Source organism: Pituophis catenifer, unplaced genomic scaffold, assembly GCF_029215685.1.
Source record: "Pituophis catenifer annectens isolate HBS135680 unplaced genomic scaffold, rPitCat1.0.hap2 SCAF_4, whole genome shotgun sequence".
NCBI lineage: Eukaryota > Metazoa > Chordata > Lepidosauria > Squamata > Colubridae > Pituophis > Pituophis catenifer.
The window spans coordinates 131614463-131631170 of NW_027256884.1; the positions used below are offsets into that span (position 1 = coordinate 131614463).

At 49.0% G+C, this 16708-nt stretch overlaps 1 protein-coding gene, 2 non-coding genes and 1 pseudogene across 5 annotated transcripts; 3 read left to right on the top strand and 1 right to left on the bottom strand.

Moving 5' to 3' along the window:
- Positions 1 to 5982: 5982 nt before the first annotated feature.
- Positions 5983 to 11954, top strand: LOC139316373 (small ribosomal subunit protein uS17). 3 transcript variants are annotated; one of them, XM_070943062.1, is made up of 5 exons: positions 5983 to 6897; positions 9635 to 9721; positions 9805 to 9880; positions 10616 to 10745; positions 11781 to 11954. In XM_070943062.1, exons 1-5 carry the CDS (start codon positions 5983 to 5985, stop codon positions 11902 to 11904), a joined length of 1332 nt encoding a protein of 443 aa, XP_070799163.1. In that variant the 3' UTR covers positions 11905 to 11954. The 3 variants fall into 3 exon arrangements, with proteins under 3 accessions (XP_070799163.1, XP_070799164.1, XP_070799165.1); XM_070943064.1 differs by lacking the exon at positions 5983 to 6897 and adding an exon at positions 9417 to 9485 and having other exon boundaries at positions 9590 to 9721; XM_070943063.1 differs by lacking the exons at positions 9635 to 9721; positions 9805 to 9880; positions 10616 to 10745; positions 11781 to 11954 and adding an exon at positions 10015 to 10608.
- LOC139317306 (small nucleolar RNA SNORD35) lies at positions 10431 to 10517 on the top strand. Its single transcript, XR_011600439.1, has one exon. It is a non-coding gene; the product is annotated as a small nucleolar RNA SNORD35 (small nucleolar RNA).
- LOC139317307 (small nucleolar RNA SNORD35) lies at positions 11159 to 11253 on the top strand. Its single transcript, XR_011600440.1, has one exon. It is a non-coding gene; the product is annotated as a small nucleolar RNA SNORD35 (small nucleolar RNA).
- Positions 11955 to 12883: 929 nt separating the features above from the next.
- Positions 12884 to 13806, bottom strand: LOC139316854 (olfactory receptor 52P1-like; annotated as a pseudogene).
- Between the last annotated feature and the right edge of the window lie 2902 nt (positions 13807 to 16708).

Genomic DNA, 16708 nt, shown 5'->3' on the forward strand with positions numbered 1-16708 from the left:
GGGAGGGATCTTCGGACCCACCGGAGGCGGGTCCAGCCTCCCACCGACAGGCCTAGGCCTAGGCCTGGGAGCTCCAGCAACAGGAACCTCACCCGATGGACTCCAGCGCGGAATGAGCTTCGCGCATGCCCAGTACCTGCCTGTAATAAGAGAAGCAAGTTACATAGATCCAAGCAAGTACAGAATGGCCACAGACATCCCAAAGCCTTATTGCGAGTTTAATCACAACTTGGACCATGGACAGCTCCCCCCAGTAAGTAACCTTACTAACATTTCTGGGGCAAATTATGCCAATTTGCCAAAACTGCAGTTAGATGGGGGTAATATTATAGAATGGAGCCAACAATTAAGAGTTGCTCTCATGAGAGAGAATGCACTGTTCCTAGCTAACAAACCTCCCCAAAAGCCCTGGTCACTGGAAATTGACTGCATTCATCACAGGGCATTTTGCATCATGTTAACCTCCATTCCATCTGCTATGTATCCATCTATTGAGGACAACCTAACTGTTTATGATATTATGCAAAAACTATGTAACCTGTTTTATAGCCAAAGCAGAGCCACCACCACCAGACTATCTAGGGAGTTCCACTCCACCAAGCATAAGGCAGGGGTCCCCATGAGTGAGCACATCTTAAAGATGAACGCTGCAAGGACAGAACTCATGCAGAGGGGGGAAATCATCACTGAAGAGAGCATGATAAGCATAATCATAAACTCTCTTGATAGCAGCTGGGACATCTTCATGACCCAACTAAATAGTCTCAACATGCAATACCTCACACTAGGCTCACTGACCAGTCAGCTCGTAGCAGAGGACACCCTGAGGAGGGAACACCAACTAGCCAAAGGGGACCCCAGACCCACAAAGAGGGTGGATTTCCAGGATAGGGCCAGGGATACCTCAGAATGTTATTCTTGTGGATCGAGGAACCACTTAAAGAAGGATTGCCCCAGGAACCATAGGGATAGGGGGCAGCACGACAGTAGAGGGGGAAGGTCACCTGAACGCAGGTACCCAAAGGAAAGGGGGCGAGGATGGTCACCCAACCCCAAGAAACACCACGAGCGCAGAGACCACTCCAGGGAGAGTAGCTCTGGCTCCATGTACGGGATCAGGCACGATGACCCAAATGACAAACACAAGATAGAGAGAAACTCATGGCTTCTAGATTCAGGGGCCACAAGTCACACTACCTGTAACCCAGAGCTGCTAGACTCACTCACAAAAATAGACTCAGAAATAAAGGTGGCAAACCAAAGCAAGGTCAGAGTAGTGGGGAAAGGAAACGTACACATCACACAGCTAGGGGACTTAAAGGAGGTACTGTACATACCAGAGATTCCCCACAATGTGCTAGCCATCACGAGGCTAACTCGAGACACAAATATAGAAATAAAGTTTAAAGATGGAAAGGCACACTTGATCAAGCAGGGGAAAGAGATAGGAAAGGTAACCATACACGAGGGACTCCCCTACTTCACACCCAATGCAAGAGAGGAAGAAGGCATTGATACCAGCACAAACCACAGGATAGATAAGTATCCAGAAACAGAGGGGGTGCAGCAGGAGGCAGGAAGTAGCCATGAGAAGACAAGCAAGTCCGTATCTATCGGCAAGCCACTACATGATAACTGCGCCCATCTCCTCCACAGGAGACTGGGACACATAAGCTTCCCCATTGTAAAGAAAATGACGGAATGTACCGAGGGTCTCAAAGTAAAGAACTGCGAAAACTACTTGGAGTGTTCAGTTTGTAAGCGTTCTAAGATCAAGGTTAAGGCCATCCCCAGGGGATCCAAACGAACCACGGAATACCCCTTTCAATTGGTGCATATGGACTTGGTAGGGCCAATGAAACCCTCTGTAGGACATAGGAAGCGGTTCTTCCTCACGATTGTAGATGACTACACCAGGTACGGGTATGTCTACTCCCTGAGACACAAAAATGAAGTATTCCAAAGGTTTAAAGAATTCCACAGGAGAGTAGATATGCAACACAACATGAGAATAAGGCAGATAATGACCGATAGGGGCTCAGAGTTCATGGCCAAAGAGTTCACAAGGTGGCTGAGGGAGCAGGGCATAGCGCATTACACCTCTTCACCTTTCTCCCCCTTCCAAAATGGAGTCTCAGAGAGAAAAAACGGGGTGTTGCAAACCATGATGAGATGCGCCCTGGAGGATGCTGGGATGGGGCAGCATTTCTGGTCAGAGGCATTACACTACGCCAATTACACCCTGAATAGACTGTGGTCAAGCTCTATCAATAAGACGCCATACGAGATGCTATACAACAGAAAGCCCAACATTGCTCACTTACACATATTCGGCGCCCCAGCTGATGTCCACATTCCCAGGCAGCTAAGAAGAAAGGGGGAAAAATTATCAAAAAGGTTAAGGTTCGTGGGTTACGAACCGGGCACAAAGGGCTACAGATTTGTCGACAACAATAACCGTTTTGTGGTTTCCAGATCAGCCAGTTTCCACGAAAACGCAAACTGGTCGAGGGTACACTCCAATGACATCCCAACCAATAGGGTCACGTTCGAGCATGACCAAGGGGAAAGGGAGGTCAGAGAGGTCACAGGGCACAAAACCAACCATCGCAAGGCAAGCGTCAAAGGTTGGAAAGAAGGGCACCCCTCACTGAAGATAGATGACCTAACGGATAATGAGGCAGACAACATGCAGGAAACCGAACCAACCCCCAGCAGGCCAATCAGAGAAACCAGAAACAAGCTACCAAAGAAGTTAGAGGACTACGTTATGACCATCCACAACACCCATTTCACGCCCAGCTCATATGAGGACATCCTCGGGCTCCCCCAGGAAGAAAAAGAAAAATGGATGTCTGCCATGGAGAAGGAGATGGAAAGCCTAAGGAACCTCCAGGTATACTCACCTGCCCAAGTTCCAGAGGACAAAAAGCCAATAGGAACCAAATGGGTGTTCAGGGTCAAGACATTAGAGGACAACAAGGTCCTATACAAGGCAAGATTAGTCGCGCAGGGTTTCGCCCAAAGATACCCCGAAGACTATACAGACACCTACTCGCCAACCGTCAGGGCGGAAAGCGTCAAAAGCGCCCTGGTGGTGGCCACCATCCTAGGCTTGGAGGTCTTCCAGTTCGACGTGCAAACAGCGTACTTACACGCCGAGCTGGATAAAGAAATATACGTCAAAGCGCCGCCTGGGTACAACAAAGGCGAGGACCAAACCTGGCTGCTGAACAAAAGCCTGTACGGACTCAAGCAGTCAGGCAAAAGGTGGTATGACTGCCTGGCCAAGGCCCTCAGATCCATGGGCTTCGAGGCCACCTCAGCCGACAAATGTTTCTTTACGAGGAGAGAAAACAACACATTCGAGGGTGTGCTCGTTTACGTGGACGACATCTTGTACATCAGCAAACACAAGGACAGATGTGACAAGTTCGCCACCGACCTGGGTAGCCACTTCTCCCTAAAGTCACTCGGGAAGATTGACAGATACCTAGGGGTCCAAGTGATAAAAACCAACAAGGGCTTCCGCCTCTCCCAGAGAGAAAAGATCATCGAGCTGCTGTCCAAATGCAACATGTCCGAAGCGAAACCCAGCGAGACCCCCATGCAGCCTGAGTTCCTGAAGACCATGTACGAGGAATCTGAACCTTTCACAGACAACAAATTGTATAGGTCAACGATAGGGTCACTGCTATACATATCCAACTGGACCAGGCCCGACATCGCCTTAGCCGTCAATCTTCTGTCCAGGCATGTAAGCAAGCCCACGTTAATACACTGGAACGCCATCAAAAGACTACTCAGATACTTAAAATTCAGTGCGGATGCCCTACTCTGCCTAGAACCAGAAACATCCGAGAAACCAAAGCTAACCTGCTATGCTGACGCTGACTGGGCTGGGGACATAGGGTGCAGAAAAAGCACCTCTGGCTACGTGCTACTACTCAACAATTGCCCCATCCATTGGTACACTGGAAAGCAAAAACTGGTGGCCACATCAACCACGGAAGCAGAATTTGTTTGCCTATCAAAGGCCGCAAACAATTTAGTATGGTTCGATGACCTGCTCTGCGACATCTGGGCTGAACCCTCATATCCAATAGTTATCCACGAAGACAACAAAGCAGCAATAGAGATCTCTAGGGCCGATGCCATAGGTCAGCGTTCTAGGCACATTGACATTAAATACAAACACGTCAGGCAGTTTTCAGAGATAGGCTTCATTAGAGCAGTACACTGTGACACAGAGGAGCAAACAGCAGATATTCTCACTAAACCCCTACCACATAAACAACATGCTTACCTAATGTCAAAAATGCGTGTTTGCTTGTAATTCATGTCTGTACTTGTGTATTTCCTGTATGTACGCATACATTACCCCTGGCATCCAGTTAGGCATTTAGAGGGGGTTTTGTCATGATAAATGCCTAACTATTACTTCTCCCTGACCACCCGGTCCTTCAAGGGTTAACTAACCACATATCCCATAATCCCTGTAACCACTCCTTACCTCTTGACCCCTCCTCCTGGGTACAAAAGGGCCAACCACATGTTCCACAGTTGATTCCAGATGTATACCTGAAAGAGAAAGGTACAAGGTCAGTGACCTCCAGTACCAACAGATCAACAATAAAACTACTGAAAAGAACTAGTCTATGTCATTGAGTTATTGGGCTAGATCCAGTTTCTAACACTTTCTGCCTTTACCCACACCTGCCATGGGGCAGAGCATGGGGCTTCCCTGTATTGTCAATGGGCCCCAACAGTTTGTGCAGAGCCTTGTGAGCCCAAAGGCTTTGTGAGTTTCCACTCTGGAACCCTGAAAGCACATTCACCCCTCCCCCCCCCCCCCCCCCCCCGACAGCATTTGGGATCACCTGATGAGGAAGAATTTAAAATATTGATTTTGGGTGGGGAAACCTTTCCTTCTCTAATCAAAGATGCAGCTTCTTCAGATCGTGGGGTTTTTTTTTTTGGTGGGGGGGTCAAGGGGACTCACAAAATTTACTGAAATATCCTCCACCCATTAAAAGGCCTATAATCCATGAAGGGCAGGCTGAGTTTGCTGTGAAGTCCACCTGAAAGGGATTCATGTGGAGATTAAACCTTCGAAGGCCCACTTTAGGGATAACCAGCAGAGCAGAGCAACAACGATGACTAGGGGACTGGAGGCAAAAATGTATGAGGAATGGCTGCAGGGATGTCTAGTCTAACGAAGGATCGGGAGACGGGACAGGATAGCAGTCGTCCAGTATTTGAGGGGCTCTCGCAGAGAAGAGGGAAGGGGTCAACCTATTCTCCTATAAGAAGAAGGATAAGAAGCAACGGATGGAAATTTATTAAAGAGAGATCCAACCTAAAATTAAGGAGAACTTTCCTATCAGTAAAAACAGTTAATCAGTGGAATGGCTTGATGTCTCTGGAGCTTCTCAATCACCCAGGTCCTGGTTGCCCCAAAGATGCCTTTTCCAAAAGGCAACCGGACTTTATAGATTTTTTTTTTCTCTTTGAAAATGTTTTGCTTCTCATCCTTTTTTTTTTTTTTCCTTTTTCCTTTTTGATTTATATGCCGCCCTTCTCCGGAGACTCAGGGCGGCTTACAATCCAAGAGAGGCTTGGCTGAGAACCAGAACTGAAGAAGCTTTTTCAAAGAAAAAAACAAAAACAAAAAAGCCCAGTTGCCTCTTGGAAAAAGCACCAGTGGGACAAGTGGCACGGAAGTTGCCTCCAGAAGTGGTGGTTGCTCCAACACTGGAGGTTTTCAAAAGTAGACTCCACGGCCATTTGTCTGGGATGGTGTAGGGTCTCCTGCCTTGAGCAGGGGGTTGGACCAGAAGCCCTCCAAGGTCACTTCCAACTATGGTTCTATATTCTGATGGGGCAGCAAAGTTCACCCCCTCCTGCTTTGTGGTTCTCCCTCCCTGCAGCAGATGATGAAGCTGTCTGTGCATCCAGCGTGCGCCATGCCTCCCAGGAGCGATGTTTGCGCTTAACGGGAGCCATGGAACTCCCTCCTCCTTCATCCTGCTGGGGATTCCGGGCCTGGAAGCCCTTTACCACTGGATCTCCATCCCGCTCTCCTCCATGTACGTTGTGACACTGCTGGGGAATAGCACCATGTTGTACGTGATCACCACTGAGCAGAGACTCCACAAGCCCATGTACCTCTTCCTCTGCATGCTGGCCACCATAGACCTGGTCCTGTCCACCTCCACCCTGCCCAAGATGCTTTGCATCGTCTGGTTCCGAGCTGGAGAAATCAGTTCCACGGCCTGCCTGGCCCAGATGTTCTTCATCCACGCCTTCTCGGTCATGGAGTCCAGTGTGTTGGTGGCCATGGCCTTTGACCGTTTCGTGGCCATCTGCAACCCCCTGAGATATGATTCCATCCTAACCACCCCCTTGCTGACCAAGATTGGCATCGTGGTGGTCCTGAGAGGCACCGTCTTCATCGCCCCAATCCCCTTCTTAGCGGCACGCCTTTCATACTGCAAGACCAACATCATTGCTCACACCTATTGTGAGCATATGGCGGTGGTGAAACTGGCTTGCTCAAGCATCCTGCCCAACGTGGTCTACGGGCTTCTGGTGGCACTGCTGGTGGTTGGGGCTGATCTGCTGTTTATCACCTTTTCCTACTGCATGATTACCAGGGCAGTCCTGGCCCTGCCCTCACGAGATGCCCGCTACAAAGCCTTCAGCACCTGTGCAGCTCACGTGGTGGTCATCCTGGTGTCTTACACGCCGGCTCTCTTCACCATCCTGACACATAGATTTGGCCATCATGTGTTACCTCATGTGCACATTCTCCTGGCCAACTTCTACCTCCTCTTTCCTCCCATGCTGAACCCCATTGTCTATGGAGTGAAGACCAAGGAGATCAGAGACCAAGTGGTCACCATCGTCCTTAGGAGGAAGGGCCTTTCATGAAGGACTTCACCAGGACTTTCTACACAACTTTTTACACAAGAGTCACTTCTTGAGATGGGCAGTTTTAGAAATCAAATCAAGCCCATTTGATATTGTAAGTTTAGGACTCCATAAATCATTTAAACATTTATTTATAGATCAATTTTAGAGACTGCCCCTCTCTCTCCTAGAGCAACTCTGGGTAATATACAAATAGTTAAACAGCTAAAAATAAAAATTAAATGTATTTTGTTTGCTTAGCATGAACTTCACAAACACAGCAACCATAGCCAATCCATCGTTGCTTTTGAAATGAAAAGGATCAGAAAAATAACTGCTTTGAAGATAGTTAGTGGCTTAGCAGAAGATCTCATCCCTACCCTGTTTATGCACTGGTCCTTTCTTATCTAGTTCCTGGTTAATTTTAATATTTTCATTCTTAAAGTTGAAGGCTTTTCATCTTTTAAGGTTCATTTTGGATTGTTTTTATACTGTTGAGAGTGCCCAGAGTTGTTTGACAGTTTAAAGGCATTTAAATTTAAGAAGTAATAACACTGTGAGGCAGGGCTGTCCAACCTTGTCAACTTTTTTTTATTTAAGAGTTTATACATTTTCATTTAACATACATAACTGCTTGGTGAACAGTGAATTGTCTGGGTCAATTTGCTTACATAATAATTCTGTCCCCATTCCTAATTTCTACCTCTATTATCCAACCATTTGTAAAATAAGTCCCATGTTCGAAAATATTCTGCATCTTTTTTCTTTTATCTTTAGTGTCAAATCTGTCCATTTCTGCACAATCTAATATTTTTTTAATTACATCTTCTCTCCGTTTCCTCATTTTTCCAATACTATGTATATACAATCCTTGCTGCTGTCAATACATGTAGTATTAAATACAAATTCCCCTTATCATAATTTCCTGGTATTATATCTAACAAAAATATTTCTGTCTTATAATCTATATGCAGCTTTAACATTTTTTCTAACCATGTATGTATTTTTGTCCAATATTTCTTTGTGGACACATGTCCACCACATATGATAATACGTGCCAGGTGTCAGATTACATTTCCAGCATTTGGCAGACATGTTTTTAAACATCTTTGCTAGTCTTACCAGTGGAAAAATGCCATCTATAAAATATTTTGTATAAGTTTGTCAATTTTTTAAAAAAGACCTGTGGATTTAAAGTCTGTAGAGATTCTCAGTCCTCTCAGGTCATGGTTGTCCCAAAAGTGATTTTTCAGGCAGCAACTGGACTTTTTAACGTTTTGCTTCTCATCCAAGAAGCTTCTTCAGCTCTGACAGGAGGAGGAATGGAAGGACACAGATGAACCTCCAAGTGGCCTCAACCACTCTCTCTCAAAGGATGCCAATGATCAGCTGTCTGTCAAGGAGCATAAATCCTTCCATTCCCCACCATCCAGTCAGAGCTGAAGAAGCTTCTTGGATGGGAAGCGAAATGTCTTCAAAAGAAAAAACAAGGAAGTCCAGTTGCCGCCTGAAAAAGCACCTTTGGGACGACCCGTGGACTCCAACTCCCAGAATTCCCCAGCCAGCATGGGTTGCCCAGGGAATTATGGGGGTTGAAGAAGCCCCTCCCCGACTGGTGTGTTTTGAAAACGACGCCCGTGAGCAAAGCGTGCTTGAGACAAACCCCCCCCCCCCCCCACACACACATCTTCGGAAATTTATTGTGGTTGTCAACGCAGGTGTTGCGGGGGCCGCACTGGGCGCTGCGTCCAAAGAGCCGTGGTGGGGGTGGGGGTGGGGGTGTGTCTGGCGCAGGAGGAGAGGCCTCCATCCGCCTCCCAAGGAGGGAAGCCGGGCACTGAGCGCTTCTGCGGAGACGCTCCGACCGCCCGAGGCTGCATGAGGACCGCGGAGGCAGCCCAAAGGGCCGTCGGAGCGGCTCTTCCGCCGGGCAGGCGGGGCGATGGCTGCAGTCCCGGCCCAGGCCTTGAGAGAGGCGGCCCAGCCTCGGCCTGAGAGGCTCCTCAGCGCCACAAGCGGCCTCCCCTCATCGGCCTCAGGAGAGCAGCCATCTTGCCCCCTTTCCGGGCCGCGAGGAGGCGGCCAATAGGAGGGCCTCATGGTCGGAGGAAGGCCCGCCTCTTCCTCCTCTTACTTGGCCTTATATTGACCGGACTACGGCTACTACTTGGGGGGCTGCAGGCCGAGGCCTTCAGGGCTTGCGTCTCTCACCCCGGCGTGACAATCCCCGTGTGCCCCCTTCTTCTTCCTCCCTATGCTTTCTCCCCACCCATCCGGGGAAACCGTTCTGGGCCCCTCTCCCTGCAAAGCTGGCGGAGAATTCTGGGAGTTGAAGTCCACATGCCCATCCCAGTTTAGGCGGCTCTCCTTTTCCCCCAGGCACGCCCCCCCCCCCGAGATCATGGAGACACGCCCCCTCCCATCTCCAGGCCAATGGCCGCGAGCGGAAGTCCGAACGGCCGGCGGAAGAGGTGCGGCGCATTGCGTCACTTCCCCCAGCGAAGATAAACCTCCCGGCGTGCCGCGCGCGCGGTCTCTTTTCGTTCTGCGCGGCCAAGATGGCGGACACGCAGGTGGGTCCCCCGCGGGCCGGGGCTTCGGCCGGGGCTGTAGGCCCGGGCTTTGGGCGGCGGGGCGGTCGTGGCTCCCGGCTGAGCGCGCTGTGGTTCCCCTGCAGACGGAGCGGGCCTACCAGAAGCAGCCCACCATCTTCCAGAACAAGAAGCGGGTGCTGCTGGGCGACGCCGGCAAGGAGAAGCTGCCCCGCTACTACAAGAACATCGGCCTGGGCTTCAAGACCCCCAAGGAGGTGCCCGCGGGCGGCGGGAGGGGGGCGGCGGGCTGTGGGGAGGGCCGCGGGGCTCACGCCAGGGGTCTCCTCTCTCCCTCCAGGCCATCGAGGGCTCCTACATCGACAAGAAGTGCCCCTTCACCGGCAACGTCTCCATCCGGGGCCGCATCCTCTCCGGTAGGCAGGCAGGCATGATGGGGGGGGGCACCACACGCCGCCCTGCTAAGGCCCCCCGACCCCCCCCCCCCGGGATTCTGCCCCTCTTCCCTTCTCCTGGGAGGGTTGGAGGCCTTGTGGAGACTCTTATCGAGGTCCAGGTCCTGGTTGGCCCGAAGATGCTTTTCTCCCCCAATGGAAGGATTTTTATTCCTCGCAGTAGTTCTCTGGCCCTTAGCGCTCTTTCTGGGGGTGTCTGAGAGGCCTTGAGGCCGCTTGGGGTTTATCTGTGTCCTCAGGGTCACCTGAATCAGAGAGTGATTCAGACCCCCAAGCAGCCTCAACCACTTATCACAGCGAACGACCAGATGACTGCAAAGAATATAAATCTTTCCATGCCCCACCCTTCAGCCAGAACTGAAGATGCTCCTTGGATGAGAAGCGAAACGTTTTCAAAGGGGGAAAAAAACAATGTCCATTCATCTTTTGGAAAAAGCCCCTTTGGGACATCCCAGAGGGTTACCAGACTCTGCTTCGGCTCTTCCCCCCCCCCCAACCCCGAGGTTGCTGTGGCAAGGGATGCTTTTCTCACGATGGTCTGCGGAGCCCCTGAGTGGGTGCTGTCGACGCTGCCCTTTGGCACAACTGATGCCCTGTCTAGCCTCGGGGCCCTTCCTATCCACCTTGAAGCCCCGGATGGACCTCGGGGGTTGGTGGCCTTCACCGGACTTTTCTCTCTCCCCCCCACTCCCACAGGGGTGGTCACCAAGATGAAGATGCAGCGCACCATCGTCATCCGCAGGGATTACCTGCACTATATCCGCAAATACAACCGCTTTGAGAAGCGACACAAGAACATGTCGGTGCACCTGTCTCCCTGCTTCAGGTGAGGAAATGCCGGAAGAGGCTCCCAGAGGGCTTGCAACAGGGGCTGGTGACCTGGTTGCTTTGTGGGGTCTTTGCAGACGTCTCCATTTTGCATTGCACAAGGTCTCAGGGTAGCTTTTCCCAGGTGGTATAATTAGCATGCACCTTTTGGTCCTGTGTGCAGAAAGACAAAAATTGTTACGCTTTGAGATACGTTGTAAAATTTGGAACCCGGGCAGCGTGGCCCCCTGCCATGGAAGTTGGGGCAGTGGCAGCCTGCATTTTTATGGCATCCCATTTTGCAGCTTTAAGGCTTGTGGATTTCTGTTCCCAGAACTCCCTAGCCAGCTATGGTGGGGAATTCTGGGAGTTGAAGTTCACAGGTCTTAAAAGTTGCCCAGGGTGGACATCTCTGGCCTACAGCAAGCCTTTTGGTGATGATGTATAATCTCACGATGGTCTGCAGAGCCCTAGAGTGAACGGGGCATTGCTGAAAACGCCAATCTGGCACTCACTGAACCAAAGAGCTTGCTCTGCTTTGGCTTATCACGGCCCCAAAACTTCTGGCAACTTGGCAATCATTGCATATAAGGCACAAAGGGATTGGCCTTGCCTGCCCACCATGTGTTGGTGATGAGTGTTCTGGTCCTGCAGTTGCAAATCCGCCTTTCAGCTCATCACTTTTTGTGGTACTATTGGACTAGATATCATCAAAGCTGACACCAGCCAGAGCATAGAACAACTCAAAGAAGCAGTGCAAGATCAGCAGATGCGGAGAATCAGCAAGAGTCTGACACGGCTGAATGGATAACATCAAGGGTCAACAGAATTCAAGGGAGGCAGGACTTAGTTCTTTTGTGACAATGCAATTAGTCTTAAACTAATGACACCTTTAACCCCACCTTCCAGCTCAGCCTCTTCAGCATCAATGAGCTGCATTTGACTTGCAGGCAGCTACTTTCAGATTGGGCAGCTTGAGGCGTCAGCTGCTTACAAGCATGCTTCCATATCTTGTTGGCAAGTCTAAATCTCTTTCTTCTTCTCCCCCTCCCAGGGATGTGCAGATTGGGGATATCGTGACGGTGGGAGAGTGTCGCCCCCTCAGCAAGACCGTCCGGTTCAACGTCCTCAAGGTGACCAAGGCTGCTGGCACCAAAAAACAGTTCCAGAAGTTTTAAAGACTATTTGTACTTTCTTTGTATCAATAAACAGGCTGGTGTGATTTGAATGCTGTCCTTTCGTTAACGGCAGGCACATTCCTCAACATTGGGAACAGCTAGGAAATGGGTGCAAAAATACCTCTTGGCAGACCTGATTTGGTGGCTTCAGGGGAAAAATGAGCCGTGGGTGCTGTGATGAGGGCCTTGGGAAGAAGGAGTGGAAGGGCTAAGGATAACATTAACAGAGTTGGGAGGGACCTTGGAGGGCTTCTAGTCCAACCCCCTGCACAAGCAGGAGACCCTGTACTGTTCTGGACAAAAAGCTGTGCAACCTCTTGCACTTCTGGAGGCAAGCCATTCCACTGGTTAGTTCTTCTCTTGGGAAGAAATTTCTCCCTAGTTCTAGCTCGGTTCTCTCCTTGATTAGTTTCCACCCATTGGAAAGTAATCAAGGAAAGGATTTGCAGATGCAATAGAAAGTAGAAATGGGACAAGCTGGGGAGCTTTCTGGGGAGGAGGTCTTGACGCCTGAAAATAACAGTCCAAAGTCCAGTAAGTAGACAAAAGTCATGAAGTTAACACAGCCTGAGAAAGTCCATAGAAGTCTATGGGTCCAAAGCATGAGGAGCTCCACATGAAGTCGAAGGGGTCAATACCAGTCCATAGGTCAAAAGCACGAAGTCAGCATGAGGTCCAAGAAGCCAAGGCACAAAGAACAATCCGACAATCATTTCTGGTATAAGCAAGCTAGGTGACTGGAGAAAATTGAGTTCTAAATCTGGTGATTGTACATTTTGACATCACTGACAGCTAAAGCAGTTTCTCCATTTCTTGCCTATGTACCCTGGTGGACTTCTAGAAAAGGAGCCTGAGTCCATTGTATAGCTGAGGCACCATGGCAGCCTACAAACACTGGGTCCCCAACCCATCACATTGTCTAGCTGCAGCTAAGATGAGAAGAGGGAGAAGGAGATTTGGGGAGCAAATTCAGACAGTTCTAAGTTCGACAATGACCTTGTTTGGGAGGAACACTAAAGACCTGTTCCCAAATCTTGGTTCTCACTCCATATATAATGGGATTCAACATAGGAGGAACCAGAAGATAAAGGTTGGCCAGCAGGATATGAACATGGGGAGCCACGTTGTGGCCAAAACAGTGGGTAAGAAAGGAGAAGTGCTGGGCTTTTTGTTATTGTGATGACAGGTGGGAACCACAAGTGCCGAAGGCCTTGAATCTGGCCTCACTGGAGGAAAGGCGTAGCACTGCATGAACAATGAAGTAAGAGAGGCCAATGCCTAGAAGGTCCCCCATAATGACAATCAAGGCTACACTTGGCCCATAAAGACTGTTGATCCTGGTGTTTCCACAGGCCAACCTCACCACAGCTATGTGCTCACAGTAGGTATGGTGGATAAACATTAGTCCGACAGACAACCTTTTGATCAGGAAAGGACATGGGCACATCAGCAGAATTCCTCTTGACAACAGCTGCCATCCCCATCTTGGCAGCTAGGGAGCCAAGAAAGAATCTGAGATGGAAGCAGATGGCCACATAACTATACAGCCATGGCCAACAGCACTGCTGATCCTACCATGCCTGAAGCATGGATGAAGAACATCTGGGCAAGGCAGCTGTCAACCTGGATCTCCCCAGCCTGGAACCAGAAGAGGGAAAGCAACTTGGGCAATGTAGAAGTGGATGTTACTAATTCGGTAGCAGATAGCATGCAGAGGAAGTAGTACATGGGCTTGTGGAGAGCTGGTTTTAGTACAATGACTAGTAAAATGCTACAGTTCTCAGCAATAATAGCCCCATAGCAAGTGCAAACTAGCACTGAGAACCACATATAATAAGCCTCCAGCCCTGGGAAGCCTTGCACCTCAAAGAAGGAAAGCCAAAAATATGTCAAATTGCCCATCATTCAGATATTCAGAGTTGCACCAACTACTTTGGCCACCAGCTTCACTGAAGATCTAGCACCTGTCAATCAAAGCAGAAAAAGAGATAGAAATTTTCTTGGAGCTGCAGGAAACCTTTCCTGTAACATGGTATAGGTCTTGCTCTATGCTAATCTATGGGCCGTTCCTGCACCAAGCCCCTCTTCAGCAGAAGTTTGGAAGAACTTCAAAAGAAGTGGGTGGCTCTGGTCTCACAGTGGTAGGAAAAGAGAAGTCATCTACAACATACAGTGTAAGGACTGAAAAAGCCACTATGGAGAACAGACAAGCAAAAAGCTAGCAGAACACAAACATGAATACCAAATAGCAGTCAGCAGACACAATAAAAACTCCTTAATCTCACAACACAGGTAGAGACTCAGCCACAGCTTCAACTGAGTAACTGTAAGCATGCTAGACCAAGCTAAATCCAGAAATGCTAGGGAATTCCTTGAAGGTTGGCATTCAGACAAATCAGCCATCAATGGACACATACAGATAAACCACATTTACACGCTATTCAAAAGAGACAATAAAAATACTAAGCAAAAGACACAACCTCCCTAGCAACCAACACTCAGAGAAGCAGAAATAAACACCAGACAAACAATCAAGCAGAAAACAATAATCAAGGAACTATGAAGGATGAAACATCGGCAACATTGGCAGAGCAAGCTACCGTATATAAGCAAGAAGCAAACTCCAACCTCATGAGCACTGAGGATGTTGCCTAGTTGGATAATGAAATATTTTCAAGCAAGCTCAGAGAACACCAAGCCCTTCTCGGAGATTAAAAATGTTGGCTACAGATCTTGGAACTGAAACAACCAACTAGCAAACGACCAGCCTAGTAAACATGATGTGTGACTTTTTGCATCTGAAGGCCGCTGAGCTCAAAAAACTCACCAAGCAGAAACAGCCTTGTTAATTATGGGTGTCATACAGGGGTGGGTTCTACTTACCTTTACTACCGGTTTGCAATGGGGCCGCGCGCATGCGCAGAAGCATTTTCATGACAGTGCAAACCGGGGACAACTGGTGTCATACATCCTCCAGGGCACCCTTTGTGTAGCACAAGTGTTGCACCTTCAATGAGAATGGAGTCTTCTTAGGCTTGACCAGCCCAAGCAAGATCCTTGCCTGGAATCCAAGCTCAGCCCTTCTCTGCTGTTCAGGTTCTTTGGTTTTTAAGCCTGGCCCTCTTGGAGAAGCTCCAGGCTGCTTTGGGGGTTCCCAGAAGGCATAGCAGACCACGAGCTGAAGAAGCTTCTTGGATGAGAAGCGAAACATAGTCAAGGTAAAACAAAGAAAGTCCAGTTGCCTCTTGAAAAAGCACCTTTGGGACAACCATGACTGGATGACGGAGAATCTCCATAGACTTTAGCAGACCTTCTAAGTAGATCACCAGAGACAAGGGGAAGGGGAGGGGAGCTGAAGATCTCTCCCTGCAGTATTGCTGGCCCTGAAGACAATCAAGTCTTGATCTTGCAGGGCTGGAGCCTCTGCAGACCTACGTAGCCCATTGGCAGGAGCAGCAGTTGTGGGCATGTGGATGGATCATCTCCTCAGGCACCAGGTTGATCCAACATTTGGTCTCAGTCCCTGGAGATGTAATTGCAAAAAAAAAAAAAAAAAACAACCCTGGCAAATACCGTTTCTCTTCCTTTGGCTCCACTGAAGTTAAAAGTAAAGAAAATAGTGGAAGAGAAGATATGGTCGTATTTGGGACAAGCAAAACATGCCCCTCTCTATCTTATGTTCTCAGGTCTTGGAAACCTAAGATCCCCATCAATTTAGCCTCCTAACATTCAGGCCAACTGATAAATGGGGCAGAAGATGCTGGGAGGTGAGTCAAGTCTCCAGTTGTTACATTATAAAAAATTTGCAAGTTACTAAAGTTCAATTCTATGTGCGATAAAGGAGAATTTTTGTCCTTGGCAGTTCTTACCACGCTCTACATTCCTCATGGAGAACTTGTGACATTACTTCAAAGAACTAGAAACATTAATCAAAGAAAACTCCTAGTCACTGAAAGCCTTCCTCAAAGAGGCCTCCCTCTCCTGCTGCCATCCAAGGAGCGATGAGCTCGTCTCCTGTAGTGCTGAAGAGGTTGCCCATCCTGATGGTGGACTGGGCTTCCCATTGCCCAGAAGAGTCACCCAGGAAGAGCTGGTCAGAGACAAGAATCAAATTACAGATAGTCCTTGTCCTACGACCATAAGGAGCCATTACAGTAGCAGGTTGCGATGATTGTTAGGATCGCCCCACTTAATGAACCCCCATACCTTCTCTCCCTGATGCAGTCATTAAATGAAGCATGGGATGCCTCAGAGGCAGGCCCAGGCTTGGGGCTGATGCAGAATTGACCGGGAATCGGAAGGAGTCTCTGAATGGGAGCGATAGGATGATTGCACGGGGTCCTTTGACCTTGGGGAGTGCTGGTAGGGATCGGGAGGGATTGTAGACAGAGGAGAAATGGTGAAAGACTTTGGGATAAGCCTCTCTTGAAGGAACATGGCCCTTCTCTTCCCCAATGCCTAGTCCCTGGACCTTGAAGGGCACTGGGCTTTTAGCTGTTACTTGCTACATGTTGGGTCAGCCTCTCATTCGTCCATGTATACACCCGAACTAGGCTGTGTTGTTTCCCTGTGTCATATATGTGCGTATGTGCATAACTTTGTATTTATTTATTTATTTTGTCATGCTTATGTAGTGCATATTGGAGGTGGTGACCCTTTGAGAGCTTGGAGGTCCTCTAGTCCAACCCCCTCATGAAGCAGGAGGCCCAAGACCATTTCAGACAAATGTTTGTCCCATCTCTTCTTAGAAACCTCCAGTGACGGAGCACCCACAACTGCTGAAGGCAACTTCCGCTCCACTGGT

What these genes read in the sequence shown, in the direction of transcription:
- LOC139316373 (XM_070943062.1), top strand. Translation starts at nt 5,983, where the DNA reads ATGTTTGCGCTTAACGGGAGCCATGGAACTCCCTCCTCCTTCATCCTG. An exon ending in CCGGGGCCGCATCCTCTCCG is followed by an intron (nt 9,881 to 10,615) that starts GTAGGCAGGCAG and finishes CCACTCCCACAG; the next exon opens with GGGTGGTCACCAAGATGAAG. An exon ending in CACCTGTCTCCCTGCTTCAG is followed by an intron (nt 10,746 to 11,780) that starts GTGAGGAAATGC and finishes TCCCCCTCCCAG; the next exon opens with GGATGTGCAGATTGGGGATA.